The 18,240-nt window shown below is 49.0% G+C and overlaps 1 protein-coding gene and 1 non-coding gene across 2 annotated transcripts; both read right to left on the bottom strand.

The window, feature by feature from the left end:
* Positions 1-7,208: 7,208 nt before the first annotated feature.
* Positions 7,209-10,383, bottom strand: LOC128278172 (ADP-ribosylation factor-binding protein GGA1). The gene is made up of 5 exons (XM_053016840.1): positions 10,263-10,383; positions 10,026-10,186; positions 9,828-9,965; positions 9,251-9,755; positions 7,209-8,700 (listed from the first exon to the last, which is right to left on the bottom strand). Exons 1-5 carry the CDS (start codon positions 10,294-10,296, stop codon positions 7,460-7,462), a joined length of 2,079 nt encoding a protein of 692 aa, XP_052872800.1. The 5' UTR covers positions 10,297-10,383; the 3' UTR covers positions 7,209-7,459.
* A 3,892-nt stretch (positions 10,384-14,275) lies between these two features.
* Positions 14,276-14,439, bottom strand: LOC128269531 (U1 spliceosomal RNA). The gene has a single exon (XR_008269200.1). It is a non-coding gene; the product is annotated as a U1 spliceosomal RNA (small nuclear RNA).
* Between the last annotated feature and the right edge of the window lie 3,801 nt (positions 14,440-18,240).

Below are 18,240 nucleotides of genomic sequence, written 5' to 3' on the forward strand. Positions count from 1 at the left end.
TGGCTGTGGGGGATCCGGCCGGGCATCACCTGATCGTCGTTCGGCGAATTTTGCCCACTTCGCATCGAATCACCACCATTCACTGACTCACTGAACCGAGGAATGTCTATGTTTGTTTTTGGCCAGGTCGGATGACGTCGGTATTTTCCTGACAAATTCTACCCAGGATGACTCAAACGCTCGATAGCTTCTCGTATGTTCCCGCCAAAACAACAGGTGGAGGGGGCTTCCCAACACCCACAAAACCCTCGATCAACTTGGACAACATTGTGGCGAAAGCCCACCGAGGTGTGCTGTCGAGATGGTGGCGTGATTCTGTTCGCTGTGCTGTGCTGTGACGTGGCTCCTGCAAGCGTGGCTCTTGCAAACTGACGCAAGGTCTCGTGTGACCTTGCCCTAGCGCTCGCGTGGCACCTTCGTAGTACAACGTGTTTCCCGTACTTCCCCACCGGCGCCCTGTCGGATGATTATTGTTTACAATCACACCGACTCTCAACTCCTTTTCCCCCCCATACTCAGCGCAGCCGGTCGCCGCCGTTCTCGCCTGGCACCGATCGTTGCCTTATCGTGATGGCAAAAGGCCGCCCTGTACCGAGTTGCGTACTCAACCGGGCGGTTACGTGAGCGGCGAGCGTCCCGCAATTCATCGTTCGAAAGTGGTGCAGTGAACGAACGAACGATCCCTCCTGTGTGATCGATCAATGTCTCGCTCGATGACTGTCCCCGCACACTTGTAGCAGGAAACGGTGGGTTGGTTGCACCATAAACACTATCACAACATGCGCCAATGCGGTAGGTTTGTAGACGCAAGATGGAGGTGAAACAACACTAGGTCCAATTCTCAGAGATATGTGCGTCATGTTTACTACTTCTAGTACTTGTTGATACCGATGCTTATTTGTACAACTTCTAGTTATTTGGACTTGGGAAAACAGGCAAATACCAGATAGTTGCTCAATACTGACCTAGAAATTCAAGATACAAAAACAAACATTTTACTGTCCTCTGTTAGTCCAATTAAACCACAGCCTTAATCTCAACCTGATGTCGATTCTGTCATCTGATGTTGTCTGATGCGGTCACAACCGCTAATTGGAGCGTCCTTCGCGAAGACAATAATTATCCTTGTGTGCAGCTGTAAATGTGAATTTGCGCAACTCTAGTGCTTTAACTACGTTTGACTATGACTATGAGAACGTTATAAGAAGAGCAATCAAAGCTCTGGACTGTTGCCGACTGTGAGTTACGTTTGTCTCGAGCATTTTCTGACTGCGCACTGACTGACCTGACTTGTAAGGAGACTGATCTGACCTGTAAGGAGAATTTATCATGCTAATAATTGTTTCGTCAGTTGTTCATTGTAATTTGTCCGAGCAACAATGCAGAAATGTTCTAAAATCCTTAATAATATTTTTCTGCTTATTATTATGTTTACTTGGGCCAGTTATTAGAATTTAACCACTTTTGTCGGCTGGCTTGAAATAGTTTGGTTAGGCAAGCCCTTTAGTTGTTTTATTAGATAAATAAACAAATAGAGCAACGTCCCGCATTAACAGTTTGTAGGCAGGTTAACAAAATCTCTTTCGGGCTGACAATCAGCCCGACAAGGTGTGTGATTAAAATGGCTGATAAGCGACTGAAACGCCGCACCCAACCCGATGGCGCCAGGAACAGTTGGCTGAGCCCTTGATTAAATGATTGGCACTATCCGCGGTAGTGCGGGCCACAACTGGGCGCCCTGGGGGTGTGTCCCTCCGACGGTGCTCAAGTGTGCGTGTGCGTTGTTTGGAAAGATAGCCACAAGCGCAGCGCGGTGTCGTAATTGAGATGCAAAGCCTCCGGTCTTTGCACCGTGGACGCGGACTGCGCCACTCATTGGCGTGCCGAAGGCACGGCTACCAGCTACTGGCAGCTCACGTTACCCGCGACGTGCGCGATCTGTCTGCCACTTATGATCGCAGTTCAATTTGTTTGAGCAATGACGGTGCGGCCTTTTTGGTGGCGTCTCGTGGACGCATCGCGGCGGTGCCCATTTAATTGCTCGCATCGCCCGGAGAACTTTCTCGAACCGGGGGCTCTGGGGGTTGCCTTTTCCTAAAAAAGGCACATCGGTCCATCGATTGATGGATGCAATTAATGCAAATCGCGCTCACTCACTCAACCCACGCCCGCTGGAGCTGCGCAGGGTCCGGCTGTCTGTGGCGAAGTTGGCGTTCCTTCGTCGGACCTGGCCCACTGCGGGAGTTTTCCTTGCTTCGTGGACTCGCGCGCGTGGGCACAAATGAACCTCTCGGAAAACTCAGCAAATGAGCCCGACGTGTGGCCCGTTAGTTGAGTGAGTGTTTAGCCGCTTCGATTATGATTGGCTTCAACTGTGCGCTGCACTGCTGCTGCTGATGATGATGGTGGTGGTGGCCGCGGGATATCTTCCTACTATAGCACCACAGGACACCGGTTCGTTGGGTGTGATTAAAAAATGTGTTTGTTTCTTCCGCCGGCCCGAGAAGGGCTGCATGACGCTAATGAAAGGGCCCGACAGACACTAAACGCGAGCGTCTTAATAAATCGTCGGCAATTAGGAAATGCGACAATGCGCACAGTGCCTTTTAGCTTTTTTGTTGGCATTTTGCGAGCCGAGCGCCATTTGTTTGCGCGGTGATGATTTGTTATGCTTCGCGTGCTGTTTGATGTTGCGCGGGGTTAGATGGCTGGCTAATGGAATGATTTATTCTCACCTTGACATGCATTGATGCACCGTTCAAGTCTATGGTGGCCGTGCTAAAAATCTATCCGTCAAAATGGCACCAGTTTTGTCCATTTTCTCGGTATATTTCAATAAAAATTAAGACGAAGAGACTTTTGGGTAAATAAAACAGTGACGATCATAGGTTTCCAGTGAGGTATAAACACTTTTAAAAGGGATTTGATAATCAAAGCGATAAAATGTAACAATTTGTTAATATCATGACAAACTTTATTTCATATATTTTTTGCTAATGCAGTGCTTGTAAATAAAAATAGTTCAAACAGTTGAATATTGGAATCTTGGGCATTCATAAGACGAGTTAATGAATTTTTCTGTACTTTATGTAGATTTGTTTTTGTGTGGCGCATTGTGCAATAAACAGTTAAGCAAAGTTACTCAACTCACCTGTAAGACGCACCACCGACGCAGCTGATATGAAACTTGATTCACCGTCAGAAAGATCACACGCACGATCGTGCACAAATCACAAATTTAAACCCGCAAGGCGCCACAAAGCCGAAAGAGATCAATTCGTGTTTCACGCAACTCAGTGCACTGGTAACTTAATGCCAAAATCGGACACCACGCTGTGTACACTCGGCGAAGGATTTGAAGTGAAGTCACCGGACACAATATGCAGCAGTTTGGTACACAATCGTTTGAATTTGGAACCACCTTCGTGCTAAAGTACCTTCCAACAGAATTGTTGCCCTTGTGTTTATTGGAAATTAATTCACGGATCGTTTTTACGACCAGGCGAGTTTTTTGGCTCAAACACTATTTTGCACTGATGAAACAAACTTATATTTATTGCTTCAGAAACAGGATTAACCCTACGATCCGACTGTTAATCCATTATTCGCAATTTCCTGTCTTGCTTCACTTCACCCACTTCTCACCTGGTTTTGCACTACGAGCCTCAAAGGCTTGCGGGGATTGTGTCCGAAACTGAACGACCATCTGCACTCGACTGCGCCGGACAGCCTCTGAGATCTCGACACTCGATGGAAATCTTTAGCGCGCACCAGAAAGAAATGCGGCCGCCACACTGGGGACAGGGACACTAACCAATTGCACGCGGTGCTCGCCACTTCTTCCAGCACACCAGTATGTGGGGTAAGGATTTATTATCTTTTCAATTAAATCAATCGCTTGATTGCGATTGGAATGTACGCGAACCGGCCCGAAACCGAACCCCCGCGAACCGTTCGGGTGCAGTTGTCCTGACACCAAAAGCCTGGCACGGGCAGGTTTTTCGCCAATATCTTACGATTAAATTATTTCTGTCAGGTTTTCTTTACTGACACAGCGGGGATCTTCTCGTACTCCGCACGGCAGGAGATCGTTGGTAGCGAAATTAAATCGTTTCTGGTTATTCGCGTGTGTCTTTTCGCGGAAGGATGCCCATAAATTCAACTGCTTTTGTGTTTCACTGTTTCACGATCGTTCACCACGCGCAAGGCGCGAAATTTTATGGAGAAAACGATTCCCTTAAGCGCCGCGAACCGACCCGAACCGATCCGGAATCTGGTGCCTGCGATAGTCGAGCGATACACGCGAAGATACGATCCGAACGCACCGACGGTCACAACCGATCTGAACCGTGGTCCCGTGCCTTCCGACGACGCATGGTCAGTTGCCAGTATCGACTCCCAGGTGCAATCGACGGGAAAGCACGGGTTCCTTTGGAACGGTTCCGTGACGTCGCCGGTGCGAAGCGGCCATGTCGCATCGATTGCGCGTGACGTATCCGCAACTGCCGGGGCCGCACTTTGCTGGTTTTTATGTTTTATTGATCGCTCTACATATTGCCCGTGGAACGCCATTCTTCCAACAAGTGCATTCTAAGGGAGTGCATTTGCGTACTTCAGAAACCAGAGCTAAACCGAAAATGTAAAGTAGAAAACCTCCCGCCGAAGAGCACCGCGAGTTGGCGCGATACTGATGATCGCCATTAATGAAGACAGACAAGCACCGCGCGGTGCTGAAGCCAGTACCGGGACTCGATTATGATTTGACTGCTTCACAGACAAACCTGCTCCGGGCTCGCGCCTTTCGTAGGAACCACCGAGAAGGAAGTTATCGCCAGCGTTCCCTGGCGCGGGGCGTACAAGTTATGCGCGACCGTAAAATAGTTAATTGGTTGTTAAAAGAATAGCCTCGTGTGACGGGGGAACATGCAGAACACACGCGCTTGGGAGGAAGAAAAACCTGGAATCGGCCTCGATCGCGCGCCGATTTCTCCGCCAACGGACCGCGGGAGGGATTAGGGATTTGGCGCGCGCGCGCGCACAGCTCCATATGCTCTGTGTGGCATGTCGAGCATATTTATGGGAACCGACCGGAACACGCTTACGAATGGCGTTCTGTCTTGTGGTGTGCTGCAACATTTTAAAACTGCGGAGCCTTTGCCCAACAGAAAAGAGCCGGAGCACGAGGGACCACTTCTGGTGGAGGTAGAAAAAAAAGCTTTATTAAATTATGGTCCAGCCGAACGTTGACTTTTACTATTTTATGAGCGCGGTGGAAAACTGGATCGGGGAATTAGAGGGCGCTAAAAGTTTTTTTTTAAATACTACACGAGTCATCGTTGCAAATGAGAGAAAGACCGTATTTCGCTTATATTGCCCACCGTTCAACAATGACCGTTGGTAACAAATCAGAGCATAATGATAGGGCACGTTTGTTATCATCGTATGACAACGACCAACGACGCAATGACAAGATTAGATAGAAGATGATGCAATTCAACTGGCGCCCAACAAAAAAACACACTCAACACGTGGTCACGTGGTGGTTACAGTGTCCGAAAAGGAAACCATTTAAGTTAATTAAAAAGGAACTGATATGTTTGACAATGCACGTTTTTGAAATAAAGAACGCTTGTTGATGGCCATATACTCTTATTTATATGAACGATCTTAGCGTTCTACATTCGCAGTTCGCTCATTCAACAGGGCCCAAAAATGTCGTTCTTATGCTGCCCATTTTTGCTCACTTTGTAAAGTGTGAACAAACAAAAGCTGCAAGAAACTCTTCTTCTTCTGCTGCCACCAACGAAACATAAAACAAAAACACACGACAAACATACAAACAATCGGGCGCGCGAAGTGATCGCTGTGCAGTCAACTGCCGGGCGCGCGACTGTTGAAATCTCAATTAAGCATGGAAAAGGAAAGTGAAGTGGTCAGCACACACAACGAGAGCTGCTGGGCAGTGCGGGCAGGGCAGGTGCAGGAAAGCCGATGGCGATGATTAGGCTACCGCAGTGTGAAGCGAAAACATCCAGCATCATTTCTGCTGACAGGCACCGACAGATGACACGTTGTCGTTTCTCGGACAAACTAATTGATATGCAAGAAATTTTTGTTGTATGCTCGCCCAGTGTTGTTGTTTATATGCTTTCATTTGTCTGAGTTTTGTCTTAACATTTTCAGTGAGCAGTGGTCGGGGCTGCGTTCGGTAATGGTGTCAGCAGTCTGACAGTCAATCGAATGGAATGTCTTCAGTTAGCTGCACTTCAAATGTGTGCAAAACGATCCGGTTGTGGACAGTCCAGCACCATTTTTCTCACCCTGTTAAACACGTTGTATTTTACCCGTTCACAAGCGACTCTCGGGATGGGGGTTTCAACTTTGACAGGCCGCTTTGCTTGCTTATCCGAGGGTTGGTTGACTAATTGACATGTTTCGATTCCGCTGGGACGCTAAGGGGGGTGCGGCTCGTCCAGGTCCAGCCAAGCCAGGACAGAAGAGACGCGGGCGCCGTTGACCTTTGCGAGCGCGCTTTACATGCCGGTTTATGCTGCAGTTATGAGCACACGCCGTCATATCGACAGACAGGGTCGCTATTAATGTGGGTATTTAAGCCGATTGGGCATAATGAGTGCTTGGGGTACACCAGGGTGGACCACAGCGTGGAAGCAGAACTTCAACCTCCGTCGATCGTTGTTAACGATTGAAAAAGACTTAAACGCCCATTTTTTCGCCCAGAAGCAGCCTGTTGTCACACAGCGTTCGAATATGTCTCGCGGATGGTCGCGCGACGGTTCTGCGTAGCGCCGTCTGGGCGCGCGCGAATGTTTTATGGTTTAAAACCCATTTATTAAACGCCATCCAACGCCGAAGAACCTCATCAGCTGGCGGTCGTTAAATGTGCCGTGTTAAATGGGATTTAGTTTGATTCTTTTTAACGGCAAACGTATGTCCGTCGGCGTCGGAAAGGGCCGCTAACGAACCCAGTCACTTTCCATTATAGGACTCCGGGAACCGGACGCGTCCTTCATCCAGTTTGGTCGGACTTTTGAAAACAATTCGCAGCCTTGCCAACCCAATTCTCAATTCTCCGCCAAAAGAACACTACACGATCGTGTCGCTGTTTTTTTTTTGTAACTTTGTTTAATTTTGGTTTTACAGCACTGACTATTTTGTGTGTATCTCGCTTATAACCGCTCGCTTATTACTGTCCGCGGCACAGGGACCGTGAACTGTGCTTCATCAACAACTCATTCGATAGGTTCCACAGCTGGGTTCGTTTTTTATTAATCTTATTAGCTTTGCCACGCATTGCACGACACGGGAATGCTAGGTTCTTAAGTAAAATCTTCGTAACCATCAAATTCGGGTCTCTGGAACCATTTCCTCACTGTCTCTCGCATATGAATCACAGGATCTCTCGATTTGCTGCACTCTTACGATTGCATACGCCACAACGTTAGTCTCTCAACGATGGAACCGCCTTCATTACGATCGATTCCTTGATCGGATCCGGATCGTCGCCCACCAGGTACGTCAGGATGCAGGTCAGATCGACTGGCTCGGCGGTTGGATTAGCCAACAGAAGCACCTGTGTGATACCATCGGCCGGTGGTCGGAACGGTTTCGTACCCGGCAGACTGGTGGCCGACGGTGGCAACAGGCGCAATTTGCATGGCTTTCGCACACTCGCATCAAACTGAAAGCTCGGAATGGCGATTCGACCCTGATTGATGGTTGAAATCACAATCACCGTCACGTCCGGCCTCGGGTGATCGGCACCAAAGTTAAGCGTAATCTGCAGTCCCTCCTTATCATCAAGTACCGTCCGGGAGGGTTCCTTACTCGGTTGAATACTGTCGAGATCGATCACAATGTCGGCTAGGGCTTTAATTTCTAGCGGTTTTCCGCCATCCGGGGTAGCTGGCACCGACGTCAAAGGGTTTGGAGGGGCCAAAATAGGATCATCCTCTTCTGTGGTTGCCGAACCGGTCACGTTGGGTTCACTTGTAGATTCAGTTTCTTCTTGCGCGTTTTTAACGACCGTCGCTGTTGCTGCTGGCGTCGAAAGGAGTGTTGCCTTCATTCCGGTAATGATAGAATCAAGCTCCGGAATGGATTTGGGTCCTAACGATGCTCCGCTACCACCGCTGCCACCATTCTTTACACTGTTGGAACTGTTATGTGCCCCAGGTACAGCACCTTTTGCGGCTGTCTCCGATGGAACGGGTTTCCCGGGAACTATCTTTCCGCTCGCCATCGTACCAGCACTAATGCTACTCAAGAGCGTGTTAATTTCCATTAGATGATCTTTCGAATTGGCTGTGCCGTCGGACTTAATGGAAGAAGGACCAAGATGCGCAGCGGCTAGTGAATGGGGCATCAGGATACTTTGACTTGTGTGACCGAGCGCGGTCACAGCAGAGTCACCACTGCTCGCCGTGAATATATCACTGAGAATGTCGTCGTAATTCGTACGGTCAGCTGTCGGTTTACTGCCACCAGCTCCTGAGATCCCCGCTGTCCCGTCTTCGGACACATCGAACAGCGTGTCGAGCGGATCGGGACCAACGATATTCGGCGTGTACCGGAATGCAACCGTATCGCCATTTGCTACTCCTGCTGGCGGTTGATTTAGGACTTTTTGGCGATACTTGTCCAGCACCTGCGTCAGTGCATCGTTTACCTCGAATATTTTTCCTGTGGAATAGGAACGGAGCGTTACGATCAATGTAAAGGTGTGAAAAGTCGCGTATAGTTGTAGAAATAAACAAAAACACAACTTTAGATTAGCTTTCCGAACCTAAAACCAAACATTCTACGCTTGCCTTCAAAGTGAATTAAAAGCAATCGTTAAAAAATCGTTTAACCAAACAGCCAACAATCTTTCTTTGTTAAAACGGCAACGCAGAATTAAGAAAGGAGTTTCGTAAATACTACTAACCAAATTCGCTAGCTAAACTCCAGAAATTTCCTACATTTTTGCTGCCATTCTCAAGGGACTCAACTGTGCGCGCAGTGGCAAGTGGCATTTAGAGGCAACATGTGGAGTTTTAAACGTGTGATGATGGTGATGATGGTAACGATGGGCGTTTGTTTTGTGTTAAATGTCGAGGTTAGAATAGAGAAGAACAGAGGAAACACACAACACATTAGACAAGGTTAGAAAGGCAGATAAAACAGATAACTGCATACGAGAGCACACTTGGGAGGATTGTCAAGGTCCAATGACGGTGCAGCGGGTACTTACCGAGCATTTCCTCACAGTGTTGCGTTTCCTCCGCCAGCCGGACAATCGTCGGATGGGCACTTTCGCACGATTCATAGATCTCGTTTAGTACTGCTGCATCATCGTCGGACGTTTCGCCTGCCGTCCGGCCGTACTGATCGAGCATCTCATCGAGCAGCTTCGTATTTTCGGCCACCTTCTGCAGCTCCGACAACCGGCGACTCTTCATCTGCGTCCTGCGTTCCTCGTCCCGGCAAAAGTTCTGTATGAGAAGGTTTGCTTTCTCGAAATCTTCGCGTTTGCCGCTACTAATAAGCTGCCGAAGCTTTTGCTGGTGCTTATCGGAAGTTTGGTTCCGGTCGTCGCTGCTCGGCCGTGGAGCTGCCGTAGCCGAATTCCGGATGATCACGTTCTGCTGCGAACGGTGCTGAATGCCCTGGGTGGCGAGCAAACTATACGCTTCCTGTATTTTATCACACTCGCACGGATCGTACTTGTTGGTCCACGTCAGCATAATGTTCAAGATCTGTGCGAGCAAAAGGCATAATCTTAGTATTAGCCATTTTTATTGAATACAGGTCACACAGAGCATACTGACCCGTTCCGAAACTTCGGGCGGTGTTTGCTCGCCGTTGTACTTTTTCGAGACCATCTTAATTAGTTCGTTCAGAAACCGAAACTTGTTGATCTCTGAACGGAACTCGCGACCAAGCGATTCCATACACTCTTCTAGAGCCTGAAAAAAGGGAAAAACGGAAGTTAAGCGATGCCAAAAGACGGACCATATTGTAAATACCTCTAGCGCCAGCAACGATTCTTTCGGGTTTGTCGACTGGATTCGATTCACAAGCAGCTCGCGGGCCGTGGACATTTTCGACGGGTCCTTCTTCAGTGTCAAACAAAACTGATCAATCGCCGACACATCCAGATCGTCGTTGTTCGGGTTGACGGCTTTACCTATACGCCTCAAGAAAGAGTTGCAGTTAATTATCGCTGCGTTTGGTGCCGCAATGCAGATTACGCATAAACATACGCAAATATCCATCGAGCACCGTTTTCGTCTCCATGTTTCCGAGCCGTGTAACACCGCTCCGAAAGCAACAAGAAATACTTAAAGTTACAACGAAACAAGATTTGAGAACCACTTTATTCTGCGAACGAATGGCCAATCGCCACACAAAATACACACGGCACGGCAGCAATTTGACACACACAGAGAGAGCCGGGCCTGTGGTTTTGTAGCGCGACGAGACCTGTCCAACCCGTGCAACGTTTGCCTATGCTGAGCGCTACGCGTGTGACGGAGCTGCGCTTTGTTTAGACTCGCTGCGAACGCTAGACCTACGTGCTGGCGGAGTATACCCTTGGAGCGAACGATATAGACAGAATGCCGCACCGAACGTCAATCATAGAAACGAGTGCGACCGATTTTCTTTTTAAAAAGATGCCTTTTCCGTTACGTTTCCAGAAACGTTGCTGATGCCTCTTAAGCCGCTCAACATCGTTAAGAAGCATCATCATCCTCGAAATTGATCATCTTGCATAGCCAAACAGGGTTACGCGCAAAAGAGGATTCAAAAAATCAATTTACCAAATGGCAAACATTACGCCCCTAGGCCGTTTGTTGAGTTATTTATGTTCAAAGAACCCAGTATCTACCGGGAAAAGAAGCTTTAATTGTAGAATATTGCCTTCGGTAGAGAATCGAGAAGGAGTGAGTTCGTTGGAAGCGCTCCTCCAATTTCTTATTAGAAACTGAACAAATGTAAGGATAATTCTTTTAACGAAGCATCCTTTCCTTTTGCACAAGAACCGAGCACAAAAAATCGATTTCTGGAAATCAAACAGCACTTAATTGTATGCCGCCATCATATCGCGCCACGTATATCTCTTGTAACGCTTCCTACTTCTTGTCCCGGTGCCGATAGCCGGGTCCGAAGGGCCTCATACAGAGGAAACAAACTGGACAAAATGCCCGAATACCTTCAAGCTTCACCGCCGGACGCCGCATTGTGTTCCGACGGACATAAATTAGCAACCTATTAGCATGATTATGACAAATTGACATTAAAAAGGAAATTTCGATGCAAAACGATCCGCGCCAATGCCTGCCGGAGCTGCTCGGGGCAGATGATGATGGGCACCAAAAAGGGCGGCAAAAGGGCACAATGGATTGCAGATTTGGTGGCCCTTCGATGTTCGATGAAAGATGCTGGATTTCCTGGAACAGTCGGGCATCGCCGGTGCGGATCAAACTGTGTGACTCCTAGCGGGATGCAAGAAACTTTACTGTAAAATCCGACCCACTACATCGTTGATTCCAATGACCTCTACAGAATCGAAAATCGAAAAGCGCATTTTCGACTTAACCCCACGTAATGCTGTATTTAAACACCACGAGACGCCGAAAATCTCCTGTGAGAATGTATTGTGACCCCCAAAAATGGCAATGAACGCAACATTGGTCTCCCATAAATTATCTACACGAATCGCTGCGCTAAACAACTGAAAGAAAGTTGGCAAACGTTGCCTGGGAAGTGCCTTCGTCCCGTTCCCGACACGGTGTCGTACAGACACGCCATGTTTTTCATCCCACGGGAGGTCTCCGGCAGACGAAACAAACATTATTTTCTACGCAAAAAATGATCATAATGCAAAATTGAGAAAACAAATAGTGAGAAACGATTTGTCAATGGTGCCTGTACGAACCGTGCAATTACGCTTAACCCTTGGCTTTTCAGGTCGGTGGCGGATTCGTTGTTGGCGGTCGACTTGTTGCACTTTCGCCCTACCGTATGGTCAGTGACCAGTTTGGTGGTAATTGACTCTAATTAACCGGTCAACAATTAGGCCTCCCGGTAGACGTGGCCACCGCGCTGGGAGAAGCTCTCCGCGAACCTGTTTACTTTGAACCTTTTGCTGACACTGTTGCTTCTGCCCGTAGCCGGACGGGTTAGGAGAGCGCAAAAAGGAGCAACTGAATAGGTTGATTTATTTCATGCCCAATAATCACTCCATCTTTTCCATGTGCGACCCACGGTGCTGCTTAAATCACTCCAATCGGCGCAAGATGATTGCAAATCCGTGGTCCATCCCCAGGTCCTTCTGCAGGGCCGCGGCCGCCGAAAGGTTTGCCAGTTAATAAAATTAAGACAGGTTTCGTTGTTTCCTTTATTTGGTTACTTTTCGGCCCACTATTGCTGGCGGGTTTCGCGACGACGATCCTGTTTCTCATTACGCACCGTTTGCTTGGGTTTCGTATTTTCTCGGTTAGCCTTCGCGCCCGGTCCCTGTTTGGTTTCACGCGTAAACTTTTTGGCAGATTTTAAATTATCTTCCGCCACACTCACGCTGGTGGTGGACCCATTTGGGGTTCTGGCAATGCAAGGAATTCCAATCACCAACCGTGTGCCTTCAGACTGAGACAGACTTCGAGGCAGAACATGGACCCCACAGATGACCACAACGCAACGCAATCTTATCCTGGTTCTCTCCGGGTCGTCGGTCACCCCTGCTGTGTCTTTTTACTGGGCCGCCTCCGGGGTTTGACTGCGTGAGAGTCAATCGTGGGTCCCGTTGGGGTCTTTGCATGCGATACACGCCGAAAAACCACAAAACAGCAAGTCAAACTGCGCCAGAAAAACGATCCAGCATTAAACGCAATGCGTGGTGAAGCTAGCAACTTGATTAAAAATGCATGATTTAGTGATCTCCGAAACCGGTCGCAAAAGGTGTAATGCCGGCGCGTCAGTGCTGGCAAACGAAGACATTCCACCGCGAAAAGGCGCTTTAATTAATACGTAACGATCGTAAAAATCACTTTACCCCACGTACGCTCACTTGCCTCCGGCCCACGGTAGCTGGGGACACGTTTTCTTTCGCAGGACGCCATCGGTATGGCAAATTGGGATCGGTTGCTCCTGTCGCAAGGATGGTCTCCGTCGTCGTCGTTGTCGCTCTGTTGTACCCACCACAAGAAAAAACGGACGACTTTATCACGATGGAGTGTCGAACAGTAATTTAATGTTGTTCCCTCTGCCGTGGGTAGTATCGCAACAACGGGAGGCCCGAAATTGCGAGGTGTCGTTGTGGCGCAGAAAGTGCAAACCATTTCATCGTCCGTGAAAAACAAAAAACCCACCACCAAGAAATGTGACATCAAAAGGCAACGATTTAGATTAGCAACGAACATAAGAACCCAATTAGAGCGTTGTTTGTGTGACACTTTATGAAGAAGAGAAGATCTTTCTAATCGGGATTTATTTTTTCGCGAGATAGTAAGACACATTTGTTTCTATCCGGCTCATGTTGAACAATTGCAAACCACTCGTATAGATAATAGGGAAAGACGTGTTCAGACGTGAGACGAAATTTATGCTCAAATAATTTATGATGCAAAATTACATAGCTGTATCATGAGTGTGTTGACTCATGTTCACAATTCCCCAAGGTATTGGAAATTGCAAACATTGCTACTCAACCCAGCACGGTAAGCAACAATTCTTCGATTCAATATAGCACAATTTCAGAGAACGAATAAACAAATATAACATTGGGCCAAGATGTATCGAAAAAGTTACAAATTTACAGATCGCATAATTAACAGTACAAGATCATCCGTTTGATATGTTGTTTATCGTTTGTTTCATGATCCGGTTGAAGCGATTATGGATGTCAAGTAGGCGTTCTCGAGCCCGGCTCTAGGATCAACATCGGAATATGCAACCAATCAATGTGAAAATGTTGTTGTGTAAATATTCTATTCGATACTATTAAGATATTAAATATCTATTCGAAAAACTGCAACTTAATGGGCCAGTTTTATCATCAGCGTTTGCTTTCATTTGTTTGTTATTCTCCCCCGCAACGACGGTCAACTTGCAGCTGGACATTACAGAGTCAGAGAAGGACGACCCGGATTCAATTCGAAAGGTGCGTTGGGCTATGCAGACCAGCAACCAGCACACGGATATCTTCTTCCACCGAGTATGAGGTGGCTTGCCCAGCTTTGGATCGCGGGCCGATGTTTATTGTGTTGGACTAAGTTCGGGATGTGCGCGGACGCACTTCCCGGCTACCAAAAATTGCGCATACGAGTTATCCACATGAGGGATAATCGCAGGGGTCAACCCAACCGAAGTGCAATGGAAGAGCCTCGCCCTGGGGGAACCACCTTTGTGATCATGGTAACCCCTATGCCAGGTAAGTATGCTTTTTCGCCGGCTCGTCCGGTCAGCCCATCCGCCCGAAGCCCGTTGCTGTAGCGATTTTTAACGAAATCGGATTTTTCGCATTTTATGCACCTTTCTAATGCAAAACGTGTTAATTTTCCCCACTCACTTTGTAGCGCATAATAACATGTTCAAATAGGTGCACTTGTTCGGGCGTTTCCTCTCGTCCCGGTATTGAATTTCGCTAATTTTATGCTGATGGTTTAATGCGAAGTTTGGTTTGCCGGTTTCATTGCACGAGCCGAGCGATGTGTGTGTGTGAGTGTGGATTTGCTGCACGTCACTTTGCGTTCAGTTCGCGTGATCCAAAACTGGACGAAAGCAAGTAGGGATCCGGAGAGAAAAAAAAAATTAAAATTAATTATTAATTCTTCAATTTTAACTTCCCGAAAATTCGAGAATTTGCGTCCTGTGAAAGAGAGCTCGTGACGCTAGAGCGAGATAACCGCGTAGCAGCGAGATCCCGTAATACACCACCGCGAAGCCTCACCACACGCAGGCCGTGGTGAGTATCGCACCGCGCACACAAGAAGGACAGGAAGTCGTCGCAGCATACACACACACACACAGTCCACCGCAGGGGAACTCACGGTTCGCCCGCACACAACCACTTGCCCACAGAGAGGCTATATACGCCGCACGAAACCCGGGCGAATACCACTACATAACACATGGGCGCCAAAAGCAAGAGAGCGCACGACCGTGTAGAGGGAGAGCGAGTGCGCCACTCACACTCTCAGCGGTTGCGACTGCCGCCACCGTAACGTCGCGCCATGGCACAGGAAATGCGAGGAAAAAAGAGAAGGAGAGAGCGTATCGCTTCGTCGGCCCGGGGACTCTGGCCTCCGACACATAGGTAGACCGGAGCGCTTTAGTATTCGTAGTGCGCTTTTCAGACCAGGTTGTGTGCTGTGTGTGGTGTCGCCTCTATACTGCGCTGTTGTTGGCAGTTGTTTCATTGCTTTCCTTTTTTTCTCTTCTACACTGTACCTCCGCGCGCGTTTCCGATACCTCTACTACTGATGTTCCTGGTGCCGGAGCTACCGATGTGTGGTGTAGTGTGGTGCGTCGTGTGTGCGGTGTGTGCGCGCGCTCTTGTGCTTCGCACTTGTGGGGTCGGGACACGGTGTTTGTCGGGATGTGCCTTTATTTTTCAGTCCGCTCGGTGTGTTGTTTTTGCGTGGCTTGCGTGCGGACCAGAAATAATCACCACCGACGCGACGCGCTGCGTGACGCTTCGTGTGACGGAGTCGCGTCCGTCTGTGGGGGCAAAAAAATAATCCGACAAAAGAATAGGCGGAAATATTTCAACAACCGCGCGTGTTTCGCTGTGTCATGCCCAAAGATGGCGTGACGCACAATTGCTTTTTGCTCCGGTTCCCTTCAATTCGGCCACCGCACGGTGCCGTCGATGATTTTTGGGCGGGAATCGCACGCTAAAGCTAAAGCTAAAGTGCGTGCAGTCCAAAATAAAACCCCTCGTGTACCCACCGTGTCCCACACTACCGCACACGTCGGGGTAGACACAGACTTTCATTATTTCGCCCGTTCGCACGTACACCACCTACCGTCGGCCCGTTGTGTGCCCGAAAAGAAAGCATATGTGTGCAGCCTACGAAGAAGTATGCTGCTATTGCTGGTGGTGGTACGACGCGCGGTGGCGGTGAGCCTGTATTTTCCTGTACCACACACCACACCAGTCGGTGCCGCCGTCACTTGGGCGCAAGGGTATCCTTGTGTCGGTCGGATAGGAAATTTTTCATTTTCCCTACGCCCCGACGCCCGACTACACAGCCACACCTAAGGGGACGCGCCATCCTGTGGCTGTGTGCGCGGGCTTGTGTGCACCTCAATAATGGCAGATAATATGGCTGCGTGCCAAGCGGTACCAAGTGACGCCACGATGTGGCGGCTTGGGCATCGCTCGCTCTCACTCTCTCTCTTCCTGCCCAACGTTTCATTTTATCGTTTGACATTTATAGCCTCTCTGCCCTCTGGCGGGCGTCTCATTAAGCTCACCGACTCTGCCATCGAGCGAGAGAGAGAGAGAGAGAGAACGTGCGAGGCGAGCAACAGTGCGGGGCGTGTGTGTGCTCGCTCGACACTCTGTTCTCGCCCGTCGGTCGTGTGGTTACGTAGTCGTCTCCGACAGCGAAAGCGCCGTGTATTAATATAGTGGCGCATCTCTCGGTGTAGAGAGGGCCTCCGCTTGGCAGCCCCCGCGACACACAATACCGATGTCGAGTGAAAATCGTCTGCCCTGAAGGCGCGTAATCTTCTGCTGCGTGTGTTTTGTCGCCCGCCGAGAGCGGCCCCCGTCCAGTCCGCGCCGCCACTCGAATGGGGGTTGGTAAATATCATCGCGCCTTTGTGTGGGCCCCCCCGGTGGGACGGTATCGTGTGAAATGTATGTTGTTAAAGTGGAGTGCTGAAACAACATTTAGTGATCACGACACAGTCCCTTTATCGCACGCTCGCAGGATTATTCGGTTTTCAGAGGAGAGCGAAACATTCCCCAAATGAAGACATGGAACGCGTCCAAGAAGTGAGGAGACCGTTTTGTGCAATCCGACGGCCGGGTCTGCTGTTTGTGTTGTGACGACCACGGTTTCCATTTCGTTCCCTGTCCGCGTTGTTTGTTCGTACGCCACTGGTGCTGGAAAATAAAATGGCGGTGTAAAAGCGACGCCACGGTGACAGCTCCCGGGTGATTATTTTCGAACCATTTTGCGGTTGTGGTTTTCCGTGGTGACTTTGGTGGAAAATTGGTGACCAGTCGTGTTAATTTTCGCGCGCTTTTCAATCACACACCTCACAAAGTGTGCTGTCTCCCGGTGTGTGTGTGTGTGGCTTGGTGTGCGTGCGTCGTACGCCGGCTTCTGGCGCGCGCGGGGAGTGCGTGTGCTGTGTGAGCATCATGTGCAGCCCACCACCACCACCACCACTGGTACCGATTCCGTACCATCGTGTCATCCACTCTGTCGGACACACGTGTGTATTGAATGTGGTTTTATGCTGAACCACCCATATGAACCACACATTGAGCTCGGACACCACCACGAAAGGTGAAAGCAACATGCGTATCGGATTTGATCGAAATGCAAGACACACACTACATTCAGGGAATGAATTTTTGTGCCCTACTTACTACGTGCTTCGGCTGGGACTACGGCAACCCCGCTTCCCCGCACGCACACTCTCATAGCGCACGCATTCCGGGAAATGGGTAGAATCTAGAAATATTCGTCTCTACGACACCGACTTCTCGGGAAGTTTCACGCTCCTCGCTCGTGGCCACGTGCGGCGGTTAGCACCTCTACCACGCCACGGTCGGCCAGTCGGCTATGTTTGTGAGTACAAGGCGTGTTTTGCTTGCATGACAGGCGAAACTATACGCAACCCAGCACCTCTAATCACCAGCAACAACCCACACGCAACGGAATGTGAGGGATGTAAACAAAATGCAACCAGCGAACCGCGCTGCTGTGCACATTGTAGCGAATGGATTTTTCTCGTCAGTCCGTTTGATGTTCAATTCAATGTGCGTTGCAAATCAACCGACTCCACCACATCAAAGTGTGCCAACGTTGAGAACGATAGAGTAGACTTCTTTGAATAATGTGCACCAGAAGAACACGAGGAGGAAAACGGAACATGGAACACGGAGCATTAACTTCTGAAATTAGTGTTAATTATTGGCCTGCCAACAACATGATGTAGTATCGACGGCGGGAGTTTCTTTAAATTTAAACCTAACCAATATTTCTCTCCTTCTTCATT

The sequence above is a fragment of the Anopheles cruzii genome, chromosome 2 (genome assembly GCF_943734635.1).
Source record: "Anopheles cruzii chromosome 2, idAnoCruzAS_RS32_06, whole genome shotgun sequence".
NCBI classification, from domain to species: Eukaryota; Metazoa; Arthropoda; class Insecta; order Diptera; family Culicidae; genus Anopheles; species Anopheles cruzii.

Bases quoted from the DNA above. Each gene is read 5' to 3' on its own strand.
- LOC128278172 (XM_053016840.1), bottom strand. From the start codon at position 10,296: ATGGAGACGAAAACGGTGCTCGATGGATATTTGC. The intron at 9,966-10,025 runs GTATTTACAATA...CCCTTTTTTCAG, and splicing joins AATCGTTGCTGGCGCTAGAG to GCTCTAGAAGAGTGTATGGA. The intron at 8,701-9,250 runs GTAAGTACCCGC...CCTATTCCACAG, and splicing joins ACACTGTGAGGAAATGCTCG to GAAAAATATTCGAGGTAAAC.